The sequence below is a fragment of the Prunus avium genome, chromosome 2 (genome assembly GCF_965620075.1).
Source record: "Prunus avium chromosome 2, drPruAviu1.hap1.1, whole genome shotgun sequence".
In the NCBI taxonomy this organism is placed as follows: domain Eukaryota; kingdom Viridiplantae; phylum Streptophyta; class Magnoliopsida; order Rosales; family Rosaceae; genus Prunus; species Prunus avium.
Genome location: NC_142285.1, coordinates 30,945,117 through 30,969,815, shown reverse-complemented (window position 1 = coordinate 30,969,815; position 24,699 = coordinate 30,945,117). Strand labels below are relative to the sequence as shown.

The 24,699-nt window shown below is 36.0% G+C and overlaps 2 protein-coding genes across 2 annotated transcripts; both read left to right on the top strand.

The window, feature by feature from the left end:
• The first annotated feature begins 3,038 nt into the window (after window positions 1-3,038).
• Window positions 3,039-6,200, top strand: LOC110745161 (receptor-like protein 6). Its single transcript, XM_021945242.2, has one exon. It carries the CDS (start codon window positions 3,067-3,069, stop codon window positions 5,911-5,913), a length of 2,847 nt encoding a protein of 948 aa, XP_021800934.2. The 5' UTR covers window positions 3,039-3,066; the 3' UTR covers window positions 5,914-6,200.
• A 4,979-nt stretch (window positions 6,201-11,179) lies between these two features.
• Window positions 11,180-12,920, top strand: LOC110750667 (receptor like protein 27-like). The gene has a single exon (XM_021951027.2). The coding sequence runs from the start codon at window positions 11,310-11,312 to the stop codon at window positions 12,918-12,920; it is 1,611 nt and encodes a 536-aa protein (XP_021806719.2). The 5' UTR covers window positions 11,180-11,309.
• Window positions 12,921-24,699: the final 11,779 nt, after the last annotated feature.

Sequence of the window (24,699 nt, the reverse complement as noted above, 5' to 3'; positions counted from 1 at the left end):
CTGTCTCAAAAACAATATTCACCAGATGATAGAAAGATATGAAATCTGACGTAGTAAAATGCAACCACAACATGTAACATTTAATGTAAGGGCGCTTTTGTTTCTCCATGACATTTGTAATCAACCCAAAACGTAATAATAATGCGTCTATTTTTCTTATTAATGTTAGATTTGTAGGGCTTAATTGCTATATTTGAGTGGGCACTGAAATATACATTCATTTATACATCAAGATATTCCCATAGCTAAGTATTGTTCTTTCTTTCTTATATTACAATGCTTTTGCTTTTAGAATATATGACCAATCAAAGAATTTGTTCCTTTTTTCATAATGTCGCGCTTTTTGATTAATATGATATAAAGATAGAGTATATTACCATGTCTTTTTTTTTTCCGTCAAAATCTGATTTCATTCCGTTTGAATGAAAGGAAGTGAAAATTACATAGAATTCTAAAATGATATATCTTAGATTTCCATCATTTCAATTTCTAGCAATTGAAGATTTCAGTGTTTGGATTTATATATGTCGAATTTTGTAAATGGCATTATGAAAATTGTGAAATGACGCCTATTTTAGTGGAAATTAAACTCGGGAATTTGATGACCCAATTTCCATGATTTTTTATGCGCTTCATTTAATAAATTTCAGGCTTAAGTTACCAAGCAAAGAAATTGTCAATTTCTCCTTTTAAACTCCTGATTTTTAGCTAAATTCCAAACCTCATCCAAACGGAGGGTAAAGAAACCCAGAGGAAGGAGAAAACAAACAGTACAGATGTTTTGTTTCTTTTATTTACTATTATTTAAAGTCCCAAGCTCTTCAGGAAGTCTTCCTTACAACAAATTACCCACCTAAAACAATTAAATGATGAAACAATCAATCAATGATGAAAGGACAAGCCCTTAAATGCGAACTCTCAAGAGGACAAGAGAAATCTCACATGTGGTGCCAAAACAATTTCCACAATATAAAGTCTCAAAAGTCAGACCAAGTTTGACCCCCAAAAAAAAAAAAGTCAGGCCAAGAAACCGAAGAAACGATGAGGAAATCCCCAAGAAAGAGCTGATGCTGAACACGTCCAATATCCATAAATGCATTGCTACTTGACTCGAAGTCAAACACGTAATGTTTATTGCTCAACCATTTGATCACATGGCCTGTCCATAAAGGAAAATGCTAGGGAGACCAACTTGGGAGACCAACTTGGGATACCAACTCTCTAATAGAGCGTGGGACCCATTGCATTGGTGGGCTCCATCTCTATTAGAGAGTTGGTATCCCAAGTTGGTCTCCCAAGTTGGTCTCCCTAGCATGACCCGTCCATAAATAGATAGCTCTCCAGCTTTCACTTTCACAGATGATTCTTTAGCTAAGAATGCACTCAAAAAATATCAAAAAAATTATGGGCAACGTGTCGATTCGCATGCTCTCGAAACTAGTAGTAGTTCTACTGCTGTTTCATCTTGTGTGGTTGCTAAGGCCATCTTCAGTTATAGGGTTAAATATAGTCAAAGGCTATAAATTTAGCCATCCAAAATATTAATTTTTTAAAAAATAGTGTATGGCTAAATTTTTCCATCTCTAGCTATACAAGGCTATATTTTAGGATCCTTCATATTTTATTATTTTGAGAAAAATTATGGTACAATACTCATACATTCCACAATTATGTATTATTTAATTTAATTAAACTATTATTTAGAGACAATATTCCATATATGACACGTGTACGTTGATAACATTTAAAAAGACTACTTAAAAAAATTTGTACGAGATGTTTTGTGCTCTTGCCGACACTTGATAATTTCTCTTTTTGAGAAGCACATGCATGGGGCCTATAAAAAAATTTGGCCTAGGTCAAAGCTGGGCTACAATTGGCCTGGTTGGACGGCTAAAGGGTGTGGCCCTCCAAATTTGGCCAAATTTTTTTTCATCCCATAGCTTAGCTGGAGATAGGTTTTGCATTATTTTAGGACTATATTTGGCCTATGTCCTATGGCAAATTGACTTGAAGTTTCGCAGCACCTTAATTTAATGGCAAATTGACTTGGTCTTTTTTCTTTTGTTTCGAATTGACATCAATAATGTTAATTGCAAGGATGGAATTTTCTATAATGAATATTTGGTTGCATTTACACTTGTTTATTAATCAGATCTAAGTTCTTGATTTAAGTAATCTGGAGTCTTAAAATACTTCTTTTTTGAGAGATATATATGTCAATAAATATTATCCCCTCTGGAATAAACAAAAGGGTTGGAAATGAAAACAAAGGATTGTGTGGAGATCCATTGCTATTTTGTTTTGGCAGACTTGGGAAGTGGTTTGGTAATGAAAACAAAGGTTATGCATGCATCATGTTAATTTTTTTGTTCTTTTCGTCTTGTTCCTTTCTTCTACCTCGGTCCGTGTCTTCTCTTTCTACTATTTTTTTTAACTAAGTCCCACTTGATTGAACATGATTTTTTTTGTCAGATTGAACAATCCATTTACTGTTTGACAATAACAAGAACAAAGTGCAACCAACAACACACTTAAAATTCATTAATTGAATTGAATGACTAAAATGAAGCTTATATAACAAGGTGCAGAGCACATGGTCAGTTACCCCTCAATTAATTCACTTGAAGTCCAGAGCACATGGTCTCATCAATTTCGCAAATTGACTTGGAGTTTCTTGGTCTTTTTAATTGAAAATATCACAAATTGCATATATGTAATTTACCATAACCATTTTTTTATTTGCTTCTTGATTGTGAGTTCTTGACTTTAGTCATTTTTTAATTTAACAAACATCGAATTTAATGGCAAATTGACTTGAAGTTTCGTGGTCTTTCTAATTGAAAATATCAGACATCGAATTAATCATATGTAATTGACAGGGACGTGTATTTCCCATCACTTCTATATTGATCAAAATGTCAAATAATATTAAATAGTTACTTGACACGTGTACGCTATTGCTCTACCATTTGATCATGCCAGTCTATAAATAGATAGCTCTCTAGCTTTACTTTCATAGATGATTTTTTAGCAAAGAGTGCAAACAAAAAATATCAAAACATTATGGGGATTCACCTGTCTATTCGCATGCTCTCGAAACTACTAGTTCTATTGTTGTTTCATCTTGTGGTTGCAAATTTTGTAGACTCTTTGCAGCAGCTATCTTGCCATCCCGAGGAGAGCTCTGCCTTGCTGCAGTTCAAGGAGAGCTTTATGATTGACAAATCTGCTTCAAGTAATGACGGTGCTTATCCAAAGGTTTCATCATGGAAACCAGCTGGAGGAGGAAATAGCAGCTGCTGTTCGTGGGACGGCGTGGAGTGTGACGAGATGACGGGTCATGTGATTGGCCTTAATCTCAGCAGCAGTTATCTCTACGGCTCTTTCGACTCCAATAGTAGCCTGTTCAGCCTAGTGCATCTTCAAAGGTTAAGCCTCTCTGACAATAACTTCAATTACTCTCAAATTCCATCTAGCATAAGAAATTTTCCAAGCCTCACTCATCTTGACCTCTCTGCCTCTTTCTTTTCTGGTCAAGTCCCATCTGAAGTCTCACACTTGTCCAAGTTGACATACCTTGATCTGTGTTGCAATATTCGTGAAATTGAAACATCTCCTGATGATCCTCAGCGATTGTTGAAACTTCAACCATCCGATATGAGAAGTCTAGTTCAAAACTTAACTAGTCTAGAAACTCTTTCTCTCAGTTTCGTTAACATATCTTCGATCATACCCGTTTCCTTGACAAATTTATCATTTTTGACATCCCTTACCGTCAAGAAATGTGATCTGTTTGGTGAATTCCCAGTGAGAATTTTCAATCTACAGAACTTAAAAGTTCTTAGTGTGAGATACAACCAAGATCTCACTGGATATTTGCCCGAATTTAATCGAAGTAGTCCTCTAATCTTACTGAAAGTTGCGTTTACTAGTTTTTTCGGAACCATACCTTCTTCGATTGAAAAGCTTAATTCATTGCAAGAGTTGGATGTCGCTCAATGCAATTTTTCAAACTCGTTGGTTCCTTCTGCACTTGGCAATCTTAGACAGCTCACTTACCTAGACATTTCAGCAAGCAGATTTGGAGGTCCAATTCCTGATTCTTTGGCAAACCTTACCCAATTGACTGTGTTTAGAGTTAGTACGAGTTCTTTAACTGGTACAATTCCATCTTGGCTAGGTAACTTTAGCAAACTAGTTTACCTAGATTTTGCTTTTAATAGGTTGATTGGTTCAATTCCTGCCTCATTTTCCAATCTCAAGAACCTCGAGATCCTTTATCTACATTCAAATAACCTGAGTGGTGTAGTGGAGTTTCGAATGTTTCAGAAGCTACAAAATCTATACCAACTCCAATTGAATCGGAACAATTTGGAATTTGTTACCGAATCCAATATTATTATGAATGCAACTCTTCCACAGTTTAGTATTCTGGGTTTGAATGGATGCAACTTAAGAGAGTTTCCATCTTTCTTAAGATATCAGACAAATTTGGAGCGGTTGGACCTGTCGAGAAACAAAATCCATGGCCAAGTACCGAACTGGATGTGGAACATAAGCAAGGAAACTCTCATATTCTTGGACATTTCTGAAAATTTCCTTTCAGATGAACTTCCAGTTTTCATACCCTGGGTTAACCTACTATGCTTGAGGCTTTCCCTCAACAATTTTCATGGACGATTACCGATCCCTCCACCATCCCTGCGAGAATATGGAGCTACCAACAACAATTTTACTGGAGAAATTTCACCATTGCTTTGCAATATGAGTTCTCTTATGTACCTTGACTTGTCAAAAAATAACTTGAGTGGCATGCTTCCCCAGTGTCTCGGAAATTTCAGTGATGGTCTAATCCTTTTACTTCTTGGAAACAACTCCTTTCATGGCATGATGCCTCAATCATACACCAATGGAAGCAGTTTAAGGATGATTGATGTTAGTCATAACCAATTGCAGGGGCAATTACCGAGGTCATTGGCGAATTGTGTGATGCTTGAGTATCTGGTTCTGTCAAATAATCAATTCAGTGATGTGTTTCCCATTTGGTTAGGGACTCTCCCAGAGTTAAAACTTTTGGCAATGCGCTATAATCGCTTCAAAGGTGTAATAGGACAGTCTAGAACAAATGTTGACTTCCCTAAGTTACGTATTCTTGATTTGTCTTACAACAATTTCACAGGTGAGATTCCACCTTTGTTTCCAGATATTACTGTGAACAAGTCAACATATATGTCCATAGACGTAGTCTATCCAGTCAATGGTTTTTATATTGTTCAGAGTGTTGCTTACTCAATCACATTAGCAATTAAAGGTTTGGATCAAAACTATTCAAGGATTCTAGAAGGGTTTGCAGCCATTGATATCTCAAGCAACAAATTTGAAGGAAAGATTCCAGAGTTCATTGGGAACCTTACGGAGCTTCGCTCGCTGAATATTTCCAGCAACATTCTCACTGGTTCTATTCCATCATCCTTGGGGAACTTAAGGAATCTTGAATCGTTGGACCTTTCACGAAACAAGCTCTCAGGACTGATCCCCCAACAGCTGACTAAGCTTACATTCCTTGGGAGCTTTGATGTGTCTCACAACAATCTCACAGGTCCTATACCGCAAGGTACCCAACTTCTTACATTCAACAGCACTTCTTATGAGGGAAACGCAGGATTGTGTGGAGATCCATTACCAAAGAAATGCGGAAATCAAGAGGCCCCTCAACCGCCACCTTCAACTGAAGAAGACGGTGATTCAGGCTCAGCTCAAACACTTGAATTTGATTTGAAATTTTGTTTAGCTGGAATTGGAAGTGGGTTTGTAGTGGGAGTGGTTCTCGCGGATGTCGCCATCACAAGAAGGCAGGAGTTGTTTCTTAAGATTGTTGGAATGGTGAGGCTAATGATACGGAAAGGGTAGAGTGGGGGATGTAGAAGTATAGTTTGTTATAAAGTCATGCATTTGGAGTAGTACGTTTTTTCTTGTTTTTTTCTTCCTTCTCCTTCCATGTAACCGTGCTCTATCTTTGGAGTTGTCCTGTGGGTAGACTGGGGGATGCAGAAGTATAGTTTGTTATAAGGTCATGCATTTGGAGTTGCTTTCTTGTTTTTCTTTCATTCACGTAACCTTGCTCTGTCTTTCTAGTTGTACTCTTTGTGGTGGTTATGCTAATTAATGCAAATAAAGGTGTATTTGGATTTTCTGCATTCATAATGTAATAAAATGATTTTAATCGTTAATTGAGCACAGAGTACATTGGATGAAATGAAATTGAAGCTTTCCAAAGCCTCACATGAATATACCTACAATAGTTGCTGCTAATTGCAAAAGAGCAAAGAGTACATTGGGTGCAATTCAATCACCTGCACTGCACCCTAACCCAATGCAACTCTCTCCGCCGCATCCCTTCATTCCTATATCTCCTATTTATTTTCTCTTCATTTCAAAATGCTTAAAATACAGAAACCAAATTAACCCTGGATTTTCCAAATTTTTCTCAGTAACCAAATTAACATCCTGCAGTTCACAAAACTCTATACTAAAAAGAGAAACAATGAAATGTTCACGGTCATAATCAAATGCCTAAACAATTTCCTATTTAGGTGAAACTTTATAGGGACCGTCAACCGATCCTTGAATTTTGACTTAATTAAAACTTGACAAAAATAATTAAGAACGTAGAAAATGAAGAATGAGTCCCTAAAGAAATACTAAATTATATGTTTGATCTCCGTAATTTGACTAACTTTTCATTTTATTTCTTGTCATTTCAATTTGGTCTGCAATCAAATTCAATTAATAAGTTTCATCAAAATAATAGAGATGAAATCTGACGTAGTAAAATGCAATCACAACATGTAACATGTAATGTAAGGGCGCTTTTGTTTCTACAAGACATTTGTAATCAACCCAAAATGTAATAATAGTGCGTCCATTTTTCTTATTAGTGTTAGATTTGTAGGGCTTAATTGCTATATTTGAGTGGTCACTGAAATATACATTCATTGACGTGGTGTACATCAAGATATTCCCATAGCTACGTACTGTTCTTTCTTTCTTATATTACAATGCTTTTGCTTTTAGAATATATGACCAATCAAAGAATTTGTTCTTTTTATCACACTTCCGCGCTTTTCGAATATGATATAAAAATAGAGTATATTACAATGTCTTTTTTTTCGTCGAAATCTGATTTCATTTCGTTTGGATGAAGAATTGAAAATTACATAGAATTCTAAAATGATGTAATTTAGTTTTCCATCATTTTAATTTCTGGCAATTGAAGATTTCAGTGTTTGGATTTATATATATTGAATTTTGTAAATTACACTATGAAAATTTTGAAATGACGCATATTTTAGTGAAAATTAAACTCGGGAATTTGATGCCCAAATTTTCACGATTTTTTATGCACTTCATTTAATAAATTCCGAGTTTAAGTTATCAATGTCAATTTCTCCTTTTAAACTCCCGACTTTTTAGGTAAATTTCAAACCTCATCCAAACGGAGGGTAAAGAAACCCAAAGGAAAGAGAAAACAAACAGTACATATGTTTTGTTTCTTTAATTTACTATTATTTAAAGTCCCAAGCTCCTCAGGAGGTCTTCCTTACAACAAATTACCCACCTAAAGCAATTCTCCTCAAGAACCAAACCAATACTGTAAAAACAAAACAATCAATGATGAAAGGACAACCCCTTAAATGTGAACTCTCAAGAGGACAAAAGAAATCTCACATGTGGTGCCAAAACAATTTCCACAAAACAAAGACTCAAAAGTCAAGCCAGGAAATTGAAGAAACGATGAGGAAATCCCCGAGAAAGAGCTGATGTTGAACACGTCCAATACCCATAAATGCATTGCTTCTTGACTTGAAGTCAAACACGTATATGTTTATTGCTCAACCATTTGATCACGTGGCCTGTCCATAGATAGATAGTGTTAGCAATAGTCAATTAATAAGGAGTAGTTTGGCACCTACAATAGTTGGGAGCCTACAATGTTTGGAGGCTTGACTAGGTTGGTAGCCTACAATGTTTAGTAGCCTACAATGTTTGGAGGCTTGACTAGGTTGGTAGCCTACAATGTTTGGTAGCCTACAATGTTTGTAGGCTTGACCTTGGGAATTCCAAGTTGCCTAACTTTGGGGGCTTGCCTAACATTGTGGGCTTGATTACTTGTATATATATGTGTTGATTGTAAGTAATGAAACATAAGTGAAAAATCAGAAAATATTCTACAACTCTCATTCTCTCTACACTTTCCACTCTCTCCTCTCAATATTCTCTATGTTTTGACAGATAGCTCTCCAGCTTTCACTCTCACAGATGATTCTTTAGCTAAGGGCATCTCCAGTCATAGGGTTAAATATCAAAAAAAATTTACTGTTGTTTCATCTCGTGTAGTTGCTAAGACCATCTCCAACCATGTTGGGGCTAAACTCAAATTTTCACCCTCCAAAATACAACTATTCATGTATTTTCAGGACTCAAATTTTTTTTCTCTCCAACCTTCCAGACTCATAATTTGAGTCCGCAACTTTATTAAATTGTTTAAGAATGATTTACCCCTAATTTTTTTTTCTTGTTAATTTTTCTTGACATTATTTTTGTTTCAATACTCGTGATTTAATTTTCTAAACATTTGAACCTAAAAAAATTAAAATTCCAAAACATAATAGAATTTCACTTAAAAATAAAAACAAGTACAAAAATAAAAATTGTTGATTTTATAACTGTTGGAATATATAAATAAATAAAAAAATAAAAAACAGCATAACATTTGAAGTGAAAAACTAGCCGTTGGTGCGCAATAAAGGAATGGCAATATGCTTTTCCCACTTGTCAGCGGGCCCCGCATCAATTGCCCATCACGTGGGTTTCTGGCATTCAATAAAAAAATGTAAATTAAAGCAGATTTTGGGCCCACGAATTTATCAGTCTAGGCGGAAAGCAGACTGGAATTCCAGTCCAGTTTTGACATTTCTCAAATTTTCACCTCCCAAAATACATGGGTTGGAGAAGATTTTTGGAGGCTAAACTCAAAATTTGAGTTTCCACCCCTTGGGTTGGAGATGGTCTAAGGGCATCTCCAGTCATAGGGTTAAATATAGTTCAGAGTTATAAATTTAGCCCTCCAAAATATTAATTTTTTAAAGAATAGTGTAGGGCTAAATTTTTCCATCTCTAGCCATGCATGGCTATATTTTAGAGTCCTTCATATTTTATTATTTTGAGAAAAACTATGGTACAATACTCATACATACATTGATAACATTTAAAAAGGCTATTTAAAAAATTTAAAAAAAATCCTAACGGCTAGCTAACGTCAGCGCGCCTTTAATATTGGATGTTGGATATGCATTTGCACGAGATGTTTCGTGCTCTTGCCCACACTTGATAATTTCTCTTTTTGAGAAGCACGTGCATGGGGCCCATAAAAAAATTTGGCCTAGGCCAAAGCTGGGTTACAATTGGCCTGATTAAAGGGCTAAAGGGCCAAATGTGGCCCTCCAAATTTAGCCAAATCACATTTGGCCAAAAGAAATTTCAGCCCATGGCTGGAAATGGATTTTGCATTATTTTAGGGCTATATTTGTCCTATGGCAAATTGACTTGAAGTTTCGTAGCACCTAAATTTAATGGCAAATTGACTTGGCCTTTTTTCTTTTGTTTCGAATTGACATCAATGTTAATTGCAAGGAGAATTTTCTGCAATGAATATTTGGTTGCATTTACACTTGTTTATTAATCAGATCTGAGTTCTTGACTTAAGTTATCTGGAGTCTGAAAATACTTCTTTATTGATCAATATGTCAATAAATATTATCCCTTCAAATAAACAAAAGGGTTGGAAATGAAAACAAAGGATTGTGTGGAGATCCATTGCTATTTGTTTTGGCAGACTTGGGAAGTGGGTTGGTAATGAAAACAAAGGTTATGCATGCATCATGTTAATTTTTTTGTTCTTTTCGTCTTGTTCCTTTCTTCTACCTTGGTCCGTGTCTTCTCTTTCTACTATTTTTTTTTTTTTCCTAAAGTCCCACTTAATATTGAACATGATTTGTTTGAGAGATTGAACAATCAATTTACTGTTTGGCAATACTAAGAAAACTATCCTGTCTAAAACCAAATGGCTGCCTTTAGCAATATAACGTGTGAACCGAATCAGCCATAAGCCTCTTGGAATTTAACTTGATCAATTAAAGACCAACCCTTTTTTCAAACACTTATCTTGGCTAGACTTACTAGTTTTTACTATGGAAAATTATAAATTCCTCACCCGTCTGAGGCAAGAAAAGAACTTTTTTAGGAGATATTCCTCACCCAATAAATTCACAATCACTTGATCAAAGTCAATAGCTTGGGGATCAAGTTATTACATTCAATAGTCTGTTAGGGTTTTTAACATTCAAGTTATTACATTCAATAGCCTCTCTGACAATAACTTCAATTACTCTCAAATTCCATCTAGCATAAGAAATTTTCCAAGCCTCACTCATCTTGACCTCTCTGCCTCTGTCTTTTCTGGTCAAGTCCCATCTGAAGTCTCACACTTGTCCAAGTTGACATACCTTGATATGTGTTGCAATCTTGAAATTGAAACATCTTCTGATGATCCTCAGGGATTGTTGAAACTTCAACCATCCAATATGAGAAGTCTAGTTCAAAATTTAACTAGTCTAGAAACTCTCTCTCTTAGTTTCATTAACATATCTTCGATCATACCTGTTTCCTTGACAAATTTATCATTTTTGACATCCCTTACCCTCAAGGAATGTAATTTGTTTGCTGAATTCCCAGTGAGAATTTTCAATCTACAGAACTTAAAAGTTCTTAGTGTGAGATACAACCAAGATCTTACTGGATATTTTCCTGAATTTAATCGAAGTAGTCCTCTAATCTTACTGAAAGTTGCTTATACTAGGTTTTTCGGACAAATACCTTCCTCGTTTGAAAAGCTTAATTCATTGCAAGAGTTGGACGTAGCTCAATGCAATTTTTCTGAAGGGTTGGTTCCATCTGCACTTGGTAATCTTAGACAGCTCACTTATCTAGACATTTCAGCAAACAAATTTGGAGGTCCAATTCCTGATTCCTTGGCCAACCTTACCCAATTGACTGTGTTTAGGATAAGTACGAGTTATTTAACTGGTCCAATTCCATCTTGGCTAGGTAATTTTAGCAAACTAGTTTACCTAGATTTTGCTTTTAATAGGTTGATTGGTTCAATTCCTGCCTCATTTTCCAATCTCAAGAACCTCGAGATCCTTTATCTACATTCAAATAACCTGAGTGGTGTAGTGGAGTTTCAAATGTTTCAGAAGCTACAAAATCTATACCAACTCCAATTGAATCGGAACAATTTGGAATTTGTTACCGAATCCAATATTATTATGAATGCAACTCTTCCACAGTTTAGTATTTTGGGTTTGAATGAATGCAACTTAAGAGAGTTTCCATCTTTCTTAAGATATCAGACAAATTTGGAGCGGTTGGACCTGTCGAGAAACAAAATCCATGGCCAAGTACCGAACTGGATGTGGAACATAAGCAAGGAAACTCTCATATTCTTGGACATTTCTGAAAATTTCCTTTCAGATGAACTTCCAGTTTTCATACCCTGGGTTAACCTACTATGCTTGAGGCTTTCGCTCAACAATTTTCATGGACGATTACCGATCCCTCCACCATCCCTGCTAGAATATGGAGCTACCAACAACAATTTTACTGGAGAAATTTCACCATTGCTTTGCAATATGAGTTCTCTTCGGTACCTTGACTTGTCGAAAAATAACTTGAGTGGCATGCTTCCTCAGTGTCTTGGAAACTTTAGTGATGGTCTAATCCTTTTACTTCTTGGAAGCAACTCCTTTAATGGTATGATGCCTCAATCATACAACAACAGAAGCAGTTTGAGGATGATTGATGTTAGTCATAACCAATTGCAGGGCCAATTACCAAAATCGTTGGCGAATTGTGTGAAGCTTGAGTATCTGGTTCTGTCAAACAATCAATTCAGTGATGTTTTTCCCATTTGGTTGGGGACTCTTCCAGAGTTAAAACTTTTGGCAATGCGCCATAATCGCTTCAACAGTGTAATAGGGCAGTCTATAACAAATGTTGACTTCCCCAAGTTACGCATTCTTGATTTGTCTTTCAACAATTTCACAGGTGAGATTCCACCTTTGTTTCCAGATATTACTGTAAACAAGTCAACATATATGTCCATAGACGTAGTCTATCAAGTCAATGGTTTTTATATTGTTCAGAGTGTTGCTTACTCAATCACAATAGCAATTAAGGGTTTGGATTTGTACTATTCAAAGATTCAAGAAGGCTTTGCAGCCATTGATATCTCAAGCAACAAATTTGAAGGGAAGATTCCAGAGTTCATTGGGAACCTTAAGGAGCTTCGCTCGCTCAATATTTCCAACAACATTCTCACTGGTTCCATCCCATCATCCCTTGGCAAGTTAACGAATCTTGAATCTCTGGACCTTTCACAAAACAAGCTCTCAGGACAGATCCCCGAACAACTGACGCAGCTTACATTCCTTGGGAACTTTGATGTGTCTCACAACAATCTCACAGGTCCTATACCGCAAGGAACCCAACTTACTTCATTCAACAGCACTTCATATGAGGGAAACCCAGGATTGTGTGGAGATCCATTACCAAATAAATGTGGAAATCGAGAGGCCCCTCAACAGCCATTTTCAACTGAAGAAGACAGTGATTCAGGCTCAGCTCGAACTCTTGAATTTGATTTGATATTTGGTTTGGCTGGAGTTGGAAGTGGGTTGGTAGTGGGAGTGGTTCTTGCAGATGTCGTGGTCACAAGAAGGCAGGAGTTGTTTCTTAAGATCGTTGGAATGGTCAGGCTAATGATACGGAAATGGAAGAGCAGGAGATGCAGAAATTGAATTTGTTATAAGGTCATGTAGCCCAGTTTCTTATTAGATTCGTCTTATTAACTTTTTAATTTGACCCAAAAAAAAAAAAAATCACCTTCAGTACGTCCATGATTAAGTGACAACATTTCAATTGAACTGCATGGAATCCACTAGTTCTATGAATGATGAAGTGATAATCCACTAGTTCTATGAATCATGTTGTTAGGTTAATTCGTTTGTTGCCAACATCGGACTTGGCTCTTTCTGGACAGAAGATTGAGCTAGGCCACAGGAGGTTTGGGAAGAGCTGGGCTAAATTATATTGGTTTCGAACTTCTGCACACTCCTAGTTAGTGGTTTTACGAACTTAACGGGTATGCCATTGTGGAAAGTTAATTTCTCATAAATCAAAAGACCACATTACCAAAATAAAAAAAGAGACCACACGTAAGCAAAGTAAGAGATTTAGGGCCAGTTTGGCATTTGATTTGCTACGCAAATAATCAATTTCAGATTCATTATAAGAGAAATCAACTCTGAAGGAAAGTAGTTTGACATTTGGTTAAACTGAATACTAAATAGACAGGTGGAAGATAACTTTCAAAATAATTGATTTTTGCTGGTAATCGTTTGGGACTGCTTCTGTAGGAAACACTTCTGCTCATAAGCGCTTCTAGGAAAAACACCTTTATTATACAAATGTTGAAATTTTCACAAGAAATCGAAGTGATTCCTGAAGAAGCACATGGCAGGTGCTTCTTCAGAAAGCGCTTCTACGACCTAAAAGCACTTTTAAGCTTTTCTGCCAAACGATGTTAGAACTTTTGGTTGTTAGAAAGCGCTTTTAGCCCTTTCAAAAACACTCCCAAACAGGGACAAACCCAAGATTTCAAAATGGGGTGGGCTAAATTTACCTGACGTACAAACCTACTAAGAAGATAGAAAACCCGATGATACGAGTGAATTTCATTTATAACAAAAGAAATCCAAAGAATCTTTGATCTCTTAGGTTTTTTACATTGACCCGACATTATAAAAGTATAACCTATTAAATAATATATATAAGACAATATATCAGCAATTAATTAATTCATTAAATCTCACTGATCGATATAATTCATATAAGCAAGAACACCAAAATTATTATCAGAGTTTTCTCTATTTCATGACAATAAAAACCTTCGACTGATTTTCTCATAAGAACTCTTCTGACAAAATGTAATGAAAGTAATTCTTTTAGCTAAAGGAAAGCTAGTGATATGAATGGTTTTTCAAAAAAAATCTAAAAATAGTTGATCACGTGTCTCATAATTGATGTAGAGAATAACTTATCCAAAGCAAAGTTTCCAATGTTTTCAAAAATAAAAAAATAGTTTCCAATATCAGCTAACATTAATTTGAAAAATTGCTTTGCAGTTTTTTGGTCATGATGAATATTTCTATGATGAAGTGATAATCATTAGGTTGGAAGTTTTTCCTTCAAAAAAGAGTAGCCAAGCTATATAATATTTTGACTATATATTAAATAAGTTTATGACTTTGACTTGGAAAACTTAACGTGTGGAAGGGTGCTTTTGTCCAGAGGGCCTCCTTCCATCGTATTCAATATAAGACCAAACCAACAAAAAAAAAATTTAGTGTTTTAGATCTTTTAGTTTAGCTTCTATTTTGACTCTGCGATGCAATGCAACCATTCCCTCTCTCCAGGCTCTCCTAGAGCTACATTTTTGTCTCGGCTTAAAGGTACGTACGTGCATTTCTCTGTTTGTGTAGATTGCTTTGGGTTTTTGACAGAGATTTTTTACATTTGATTACTGTTTGGGCTTATTTTCTACGCGCCGACCCACTGGCTATTGGGATATATTGACAAAACAGACTTGGGCTCTATTTATCAAAATTGGAGATCAGCCCAAGTCATTTCAAAAAGGGGAAGTTAAAATGAAACCAATTACATGGATTAATCTTCACGGGATAGAGGTTAATTACCACCAATGGTAATTTAATGTGATTTAATCTAAAAGACCTTATTTAATTGGTTTAATTTTTACCCAGTTTCCACATTACATTTTTTTAAAGGCTGGAGATTTGATCATCACCGTTGGTTACCGATTCAAAGCCAGATCAGAGGCTCTAGAGCTAAAGAGGTTGAGTTTCTTTCTGCAAATACCCACGTGATTCCAACGACAAGACATTAACAGGAAACGGACAGAGGACATTCAGGGGAGTTGGTTGAAAGGTGAAAACAGAAACCACTCCCCATAACCATTAAATTCTAGGAAAATAGGTTGAGTTTCCTTCCATACCCATGAAGATCTCGTCAGTAAGACATTCAATCCCAATTTGCAAGGAACGACCAAGAAGCAAGGGAGTTGGTTGTTAGAAAGTCAAAACTGATCATCATAACTTACTCTTGACGTGGGCTTTTCCTGTCAAGAATAACTGCTACTCCCTTATTTGCTGGAGCAAACACTTCTTAGCAAATATCCTCTAGATATTAAGGAATCATCATTATGCAGATTTCCTATAAATATAAGAGGATGTGAACTGGTGAGAGGACAACAAAAAATCAAATCAAGACAAAAACTCTCAGTCATACTAACAAAAATCAAGCAAGATCACACGATCTTAAAAGTCTTCAAACTCAAAAGCAATCAGGCTATCTAGTTTGCAAAAGCCATCCAGCTTCCAACAAAATAGACAGAACTCGGATTTCTGATTTCAATCCGGTTCAAAGAAGCAGCTCATAAGGGAAACAAGATTTCTCTTGTTACAAATTTGGTTCATAATAGATGAATCAAGCGGAACTCAGGTTGTTCATAATATGATAATATGAAAACCTCAACAAATTTTCAAAGACATCTTGATGTCCCAAAATCACCAGAATAGTTCTCAGGTGATCCCTAGTCAAGCAGAACAGGTGCTGAAGTGCAATTCCAGGTAGGCAACTGCCACTCTAGCCACTTCCAATCCAGTCCAGGTCGGAGAGATCTCAATTCTGCCCACTCGACAAGCCTCTCCATGGCTCAAAATGATTATAGCTCTGCCAAGCTCAATATTCGTATCGATTTTCATCTGATCTCTATTAGTTGAAGGTGCTGATGTTAAATTCAAGTACAGATATATTCATTCCAGCCTAAGTCACAGACAACAATCTAAGCAGAAATTGAAGCCCAATGTTCTGATGTCTTTCCAGACTTGGGAGTCTCTTTTGTTTAAATGTATAATAAGCAGTTCTCTTTTAACTGGTTTGTTTTATTTTCAAACACTTATTTCGGCTAGACTTACTAGTTTTTACTATGGGAAATTATAAAGTCCTCACCCGTCTGAGGCAAGAAAAGAACTTTCTTGGGAGATATTCCTCACCCAAATTCACAATCACTTGATCAAAGTAAATAGCTTGGAGCGCAAGTTATTACATTCCATGGTCTATTAGGGTTTTTAACTGTTAAATGTGGAACACATGCATACAAAAGAAAGTTGACTTGTTGACCACCAATGATTGTCATGTCAATGGGGAATTTTACCGTACCACTATAGGAACTACATCAAAACGGGTAAACAATCTTTTTCTTTTCAGTTTTTGTTTTCTTGATGTTGTTTGGTCCTTAGGAGTTAACAGCTCGTATAGAATTGGAATTTTCAAAATTCTGAGATAATTATTTTTTAAGAATCTTTCTTATTGACATGGGCAATAATATACTAAATTCACATATACTACACTTATGCTAGAACTTGAACCTAGAACCTTGTTTGGGAGAGCAATTGCTCCAAACCACTACACTAGTGGATCCTTTGCACAATTAGCATAATTATAGGCATCAGTATATAATCTGGTTGAGTTTACCACTTTCTTGTATAAAGCAAAAGGGTTGGAAATGATATCACATATAAACTCCAATAGGCTTTTACATAGCCCGTTTCAGCGTTCCTGGCCATCAACCATTGTAACTTTAGACTTAGTCAATTTTGCAGCACCTAAAAGTTAATGGCAAATTGAGTTGAAGTTTCTTGGTCTTTTTAATTGAAAATATCAGAAATCGAATATATGTAATTGACAGGGACCCTTTTTCTCTTGTTTCGAATTGACATCAGCGGTTCTGAATTGCAAGAATGGAATTTTCTGTAATGAATATTTGGTTGCATTTACACTTGTTTATTAATCAGATCTGATTTGTTGACTTAAGTCATCTGGAGTCTTAAAATACTTCTTTATTGTTCAATATGTCAATAAATATTATCCCTTCAAATAAACAAAAGGGTTGGAAATGAAAACAAAGGATTGTGTGGAGATCCATTATTGCTATTTGTTTTGGCAGACTTCGGAAGTGGGTTGGTAAACAAAACAAAGGTTATGTATGCATCATGTTAATTTTTGGGAGCTGATTTCCCCACTCCTCTTTTCTTCACTTACACTCCCTTTTGCTTTTTAATACTTTTTAATCAATTTTTTTTTCTTTCTCTTTCTTTTTATATCCGTACCCTACATTAATTCCTTTTTTACTTCACTTTTATATTATTTCTTTTTCTTTATACTTAATTTTCAAACTTACACTCCATTTTCAATATTAAAGGGAAAAAAAAATTTAATTTCTTACTCGATTAAAGTAAGAAAAAGAATACTGAAAATGGAGTGCAAGTTGGAAAATTAAGTATAAAGAAAAAGAACTAATATAAAAGTGAAATAAAAAGAAATTAATGTAGGGTAATGGTAGAATAGGAAAGAGACAGAACAAAATTGATTAAAAAGTATTAAAAAGCAAAAGAAAGTGTAAGTGGAGAAAATGGGAGTGGGGAAATCATATCCCTAATTTTTTTTGTTCTTTTCGTCTTGTTCCTTTCTTCTATCTTGGTTCGTGTCTTCTCTTTCTACTTTTTTTTTTTCCTAAGTCCCACTTTTTTTTCCTTTCCCTTTTCCTAAGTTCCACTTGTTTGAACATGATTTGTTTGAGTGATTAAACAATCAATTTACTGTTTGGCAACACTGAGAAAACTATCATGTCTAAAACCAAATGGCTGCCTTCAGCAATATAACGTGTGAACCTAATCAGCCATAAGCGATTTTATTCTTTCTTTTTATGTGGCACTTAATTAGCCATGATTAATTTGACAGTTTGGAAAATCAAATTTTTATCACAAAGCATGCAAAAGGAAAGGACACACAAACCAAAACCAAGTACAAGCACACAAGATCGCTGCGACCAACAAAAACTAGAGTTAGGGAGACTCATCATCACCAGAACCACCGAAACCCTAATGATTCTAGTTGCCCTCTACAGGCTCCATACTCATATCTATAAGATGAAATTTTTTGTGGTTGTTGTGATGGCGGTGAGAAAATGAAACCCAAGGGGGAAGGAGGGTTACTGTTGGTCCTTTTTCCCTCGAACACCCTTTTTGATGGTCTTGAATGACTTGGATCTGATTACTCTGCAGAGTGAGGAGGTCGTTGGAATAACAGACACCCGTCTGGGAATAACAGGGCCCTATTCGGGCCAAAACCCTTGCTTTAGGTCCGAATGGCAAATTTAAATAAACGAAGGCGGGAAATTAATCTATAGAGATTTTTAAAATATGTAAAAACAAATAAATAGCAGATACTTAATGAAACAGTTATAATAAATTCTAAGATCTCTTCATCTAATTTTAACTTGATAACAAGGAAGAATGAGAGTTCTGGATTTATCCATTTAACTAATTCAAAATATTGATCACAATGCAAGGAAAAACTGGAGAATTCTCTATCATGTTATATGGATACATGAATTCAATTTGATCATTTGAAAGAAATCATACTATGGAGATGGCAGAGCAACAAAAAGATGAACACAAGAGTTATCAACTGGTTTTCTGGAAGTTAACAGGCTTGTTTGAAAAGATCTCGAGTTTTTCAAGTATTTTCGAGACGTTGCGTCTGGTTTGAGAGAGAGAGTCCCCTTCTTCTGTTGTGGAGGCTCTTCATTTATAAGCAAGAAACTTCAATGATGAAAGCTGAAAGATGATATTTGGCTGCTATCTAAAGTCAACTATTGATCTGGACCGGTTCATAGGTGAAAGGATGGAATATCTCTGACAAAACCGTTGGTTTTTCGAGGTGTTTCTCTTACTTGAGTCTTTGTACCGGAAATCTGGTTGGTAATTCGATTCAGTCCTGTTCTGGTGGCTTTTATCCATCCTGCTTTCTTGTTGGGCGAGAAGAAGGTCAAGTCGCCATTAATGGTGACAATCCTTCTTCAGACCCTTACGTGGGTCTATGTGCAACGGTTACCAATCTTTTTAACTTTAGTGTGGCTCAAAGACTTGGGCTTCTTGACGTTGTGGGCTTTCATTAATTTTTCTTATCCTGATCGATGAGCCATTTTATTTAAAAAAGGTTCTTTTTATCTTAAAGAAAAGAAAGGAAATTGGGCTTGGGCTTCACAAATATGTTCCCTTGAGAGATAGACCATTTTTGGCCCATTTGCGAAATATGGTACAAACAGTTACATTTTCCCCCTTATTTTTCTATGTGTCAGGGAACCATTTTCCATGCATGGACTTACCAAACATGCTCCAAGCCTCCTTTCCCATGAACCAAAGTAGCCTTGCCCTCAATAGGCTTTATACTAATACCCCAAAGATGAAAAATTATGTGATGATTATTTGGTTGCATGTCTTTATCGGTCCATACACATGTTCTTGACTTGAATAGAGGGGCAGGTAGCATCCAGAGTGATTAGCAAAGACCAAAGCTCAGATGGCATGCCCAAGAGGTGACATATAGGCCCCGTTTGGTTCACGGAACGGATTTGATGGGAAATCATTTCCCATGTCATTTCCCAAGGGATGGGAAATGGTGATACCTTTCTCATGTTTGGTAATGTCGGGAAAGTAACCCGAAAATATCACTTTATTTCCTTTCCCATGTTTGTTTTGAGTAAGAATGGAAAACAAATTTTATTTAGTTTCCCAATTGTACCCCTATTAAAGAAATATGAATAAAAAAATAAAAAAGAATACAAATAGTTGTTGGATAAAAACTGTAATTATGAATTATTAGTAAGGACAAATTAGTAAAAAAAAAAAATGTATTTAATGCTAGCCTCACTTTCCCATGGGAAGGGAAAGTAAAACCCAAGGAGGAAGGATGGCTTCACTTTCCCTCCTACTTTCCCATGTGCCAGGCAATGATTTCCCATGCCTGACTTACCAAACATGAGAAAGCAATTAATTTCCCATCCCCAAGATTCCTTTCCCATGAACCAAACGGGGCCATATTGTCTTGATGCATAGCAAATATCTTAACTTCTGATCTGAATGCACTATTTATTTCCAGTCTAATGACACTACTACAAAAAAGGCAAAAGACGACGGGAATTCACCGTCGTGAATTTGGTTTTCAAACCGTCGTAAAATCGATCGACATCTTTTGCAAAGTAAAACCACGACGCGAAATCACCGTCGTTGTTATAACAAACAACGTCATTAACAACCAAACAACCGACGTCTGTATACTGAAAAATGAACCAAAAAATTGTCCTGGAGAAGAATAGACGACCTATTTTATACAACCTCCGTCGTGTAAAAGAATACAATACGTCTTTAAATAAATAAAATATGACGTTATTAAATCATACGACGTCCAATGTATTTATATAACCGTCGTGCAATAGTAATGCCACTTCGTTTTTTACATTAATATTGACGTGGAAATAGCGGTTAGGGTAAATCACCGTCGTTGTTATAACAAATAACGTCATTTACAAAAAAAAACCGACGTCTGTACACTGAAAAATGAACCAAAAAATTGTCATGGAGAAGAATAGACGACTTATTTTATACAACATTCGTCGTGTAAAAGAAAACACTACGTCTTTAAATAAATAAAATATGACGTTATTAAATCATACGACGTCGAATATATTTATATAACCGTCGTGAAATAGTATTGTTACTTCACTTTTTCCATTAATATTGACGTGGAAATAGCGGAAAGGTAAATCACCGTCGTTGTTATAATAAACAACGTCATTTACAAAAACAACCGACGTTTGTATACTGAAAAATGAACAAAAAAATTTTCATTTAGAAGAATAGACGACCTATTTTATACAAACGCAGTCGTGTGTATGTATATACTACGTCTTTAAATAAATAAAATACGACGTTATTAATATTTACTACGTCTTATATATTTACATAACCGACGTGGAAAATATGTTAGGCTCATGACTTACGACATATTTATTTCTATAAACGACGTAGTATGTGATATACAACGTCGTGATCATGTAAAAGACAGCCGTGTTTCTCTATTTATACGTCGTCTTTAGTAAAATAATAGTCGTCTAATCCATCCAAGACGTCGGTATTATTGTACTGAAGTCATGTTATTTGTAATTACATGTCGGCTCTTTATCCTTCTCCGACGTGATATCGTTAATAACTGTTTCACAATAACGTCGTCTTTTTCACTTTTAGTTCGCTTTTAGACGTCGGTTAATTCAATGCCGTCGTTGAATGCTCCAAAACATCATTTTTTATTGACAATTTTATGGCAACAGACGTCTGTTTTTCACAGTTTTATAAGGACCGTCGTTTTATAATACTGAACCAGTATTTTATGTACTGATTGTTTTGTGTCCAAAACCTGCATAATGAAAGTGAAGAAAACACATTACAATTTATTGCAAAATTAATGTCATACAGTAGTGCTGTTTAGGGCATAAATAATTTCATAAATTACAAGAGCATCATTCAATCCATATATCTTCACACCCATCTCGAATATTTTGACTCCCAAACTCACCCACTAGTTCATCAAATGTGTCAACATTTGGCATCCCTCTAGTAAATGGCTCACACTCAATTCTCACATCACCTAAGACATCATCACCAATAACATCATCATTATATTCTCTATTAGGCGCTGATAACACTACTGACCAACCATGATGCATCGGGTCGTCAACAAAAAATACTTGTTTGACTTGAGAAGCCAAAACAAATTGGTCATTCCTATGTCCAATTTTACTCAAATCTACAAGGGTAAATCCAAGTTCGTCGACTACAAGGCCGGAAGTACTATCTATCCAATCGCACCTAAAGACTGGGATTGTAAACTTTTGGTAGTCAAGGTCCCAAATTTCTTGAATGACACCATAAAAACCCATATTTGAGAGAATTGGGGTTTTTATCCTTGGCACTAGCAACTTGCATGGTATGTGCAAGTAAATAAACTCCACTATTTTGAACTGTCCGCACATCATCTTGTGCCTTGATGTTAAATTTAACACCTTTAATAAGATAGCTCCTATATAATGGCACTGCCATGTTTGGACCAGCTGCTAGCCACCTTAAATTTTCTGATACCCCATGATTGCCTCCCTCATCAAGTTCACTTTGAACCTGCAAATTAATCATATCTTAATTCAATCTAACATAGAAAGAAGAAAATTAAAAGTCCAATATGTTATTGAATAACATATACCTTGAAGTGTAGCCATTGAATGAAAGTGCTATTGTGCTTATCTTGCAGCCACTTTGTTCTCTTTCTAAATTTTGGATAAGCGGCCTTGATGTGGATCATATGTTCCCTACATGACACGAAAAATTCAAGCATTACGGTCCCAAACATATAAGATAAACATAAGGAATAATTTAAAATGGAAACTTAAGGAATAAAACTCATACTCGATATAAGGTAGAACTTCCTCCGTATTCTCCAAGACATATAGATGTGCTTGGTTCAACAGGTCCCGATCAACTAAGCTCACTGTGCAACCTGATAATGGCTTTGAAACTCCTATCTTCTGACTTGATGGCACTCCAATTGTACTAATATCAGATAAATGTTCAGTGCAATATTCTACAGCTTCTTCAGCTATATAACGCTCCGCAATGCAACCTTCGGGATGAGTACGGTTCTGAACATACCCCTTTAGAACTTTCATATATCTTTCGAACGGATACATCCATCTAAAATAAACTGGCCCACATAGACGAACTTATCTAACAAGATGTACTACTAGATGAACCATGATATCGAAGAATGAAGGTGGAAAGTAATTTTCAAGCAAACACAAAGTAACTACTACATCTTCTTCCAACTTATCTAGCTTGGAAACATCAACCATCTTTGCACATATAGCATTGAAGAAGAAGCACAAACGAGTTATTGCATACCTTGCAGGCTTCTCCAAAACAGAACGAATTGCCACAGGGAGCAATTGCTGCATTAAGGTATGACAATCATGTGATTTAAGGGCAAGAAGTCTTGAATCTTGTAAAGATACAAGATTTTTTATATTTGAAGAATAACCTTCAGGGACCTTCATACCATAGAAAGAATTGCAAACCGCTCTCTTCTCTGCTCTTGACAAATTCCAAGGCCCTGGAGGCAAACGAGTACTTCTTTCTCCATACTCGGGTTGCAAATCAGTTTTGACCCCCATGTTCAATAAATCTAACCGAGCAGCAATCCCATCTTTATTTTTTCCAGGGATCTCCAGCAATGTACCAATGATACTATCACAAACATTCTTCTCAATGTGCATAACATCGAGGACATGCCTCACTGGAAGGTATTTCCAATACTCAAGATCAAAGAATTTTGACTTCTTCTTCCAACAAATTCGGTCACCATCATTTTCACCTCCACCTCCCCCTTTTTTCGATCCCCATATGTAATTAATATCTTCAACCATATGCAGCACTTCTTCTCCCCTTAATGGCTCCAAAGGCGTGCCATATTCAGGTTTCCCATTAAAAGCTGCACGTTGCCTTCTATATGGATGATTAATTGGTAACCATTTTCTATGCCCAATGTAACAAATTTTGTGGCCATTTTTCAACCTATGACTAGGTGTATCATCGCCGCATATTGGACAAGCTTTATATCCTTTAACAACACAACCAGATAAGTTTCCATAGGCGGGAAAATCATTAATGGTCCACAGTAATGCAGCTCTGAGTGTAAAATATTCTCCTATGTGTGCATCATACACTCCTCTAATCCCATCCCACAAAGATTTTAAATCATCAATCAAAGGCTCCAAGTAGACGTCTATATCATTTCCGGGTTGTTTAGGACCGGAAATCAATAAAGTCAACATCATGAACTTTCGTTTCATGCACAGCCATGGTGGGAGATTATATGTAACTAAGATAACTGGCCAGCAACTATATCTGCTACTTAGAGAACTGTGGGGATTGAATCCATCAGATGAAAGAGCCAATCTCAAGTTTCTCGGCTCATTACCAAACTCGGGCCATTTATCATCAACAAGTTTCCAAGACGGGGAATCCGCCGGATGAGACATCTGACCGTCAATTGATTTTCTAGCAGCATGCCAAGTCAAATTCTTAGCTGTCTCATGTGATTGAAACATCCTTTTAAACCTTGGAATTGGAGGAAAATACCACAACACCTTCGCTGCCACACCCTCTTTCAAGAATCCATCTTTGGTTTCCTTCCACCTTGAGATACCACAAGTAGGACAATTAGTTGAATCTTCATACTCCTTCCTATACAAGATGCAATCATTGGGGCATGCGTGGATTTTCTCATAACTCAGCCCCAATGCACACAAAGTCTTTTTTGCCTCATACAAAGAGGCCGGTATTGTATTTCCTTCTGGAAGCAACTCGCCCTGAAGTATCAATAATTCTGTAAAACATACATCACTCATCCCATGTTTTGCCTTCAAATTATACAACTTCACTAATGCCGATAACTTGGTGTACTTTCTACAACCAGGGTACAATGGTTGATCTCCATCCCCAATCACATTAGCAAACTCATAAGGATCGGATCCAAAATCACCAAAATCAT

What these genes read in the sequence shown, in the direction of transcription:
- LOC110750667 (XM_021951027.2), top strand. Translation starts at nt 11,310, where the DNA reads ATGTTTCAGAAGCTACAAAATCTATACCAACTCCAATTGAATCGGAAC.
- LOC110745161 (XM_021945242.2), top strand. Translation starts at nt 3,067, where the DNA reads ATGGGGATTCACCTGTCTATTCGCATGCTCTCGAAACTACTAGTTCTA.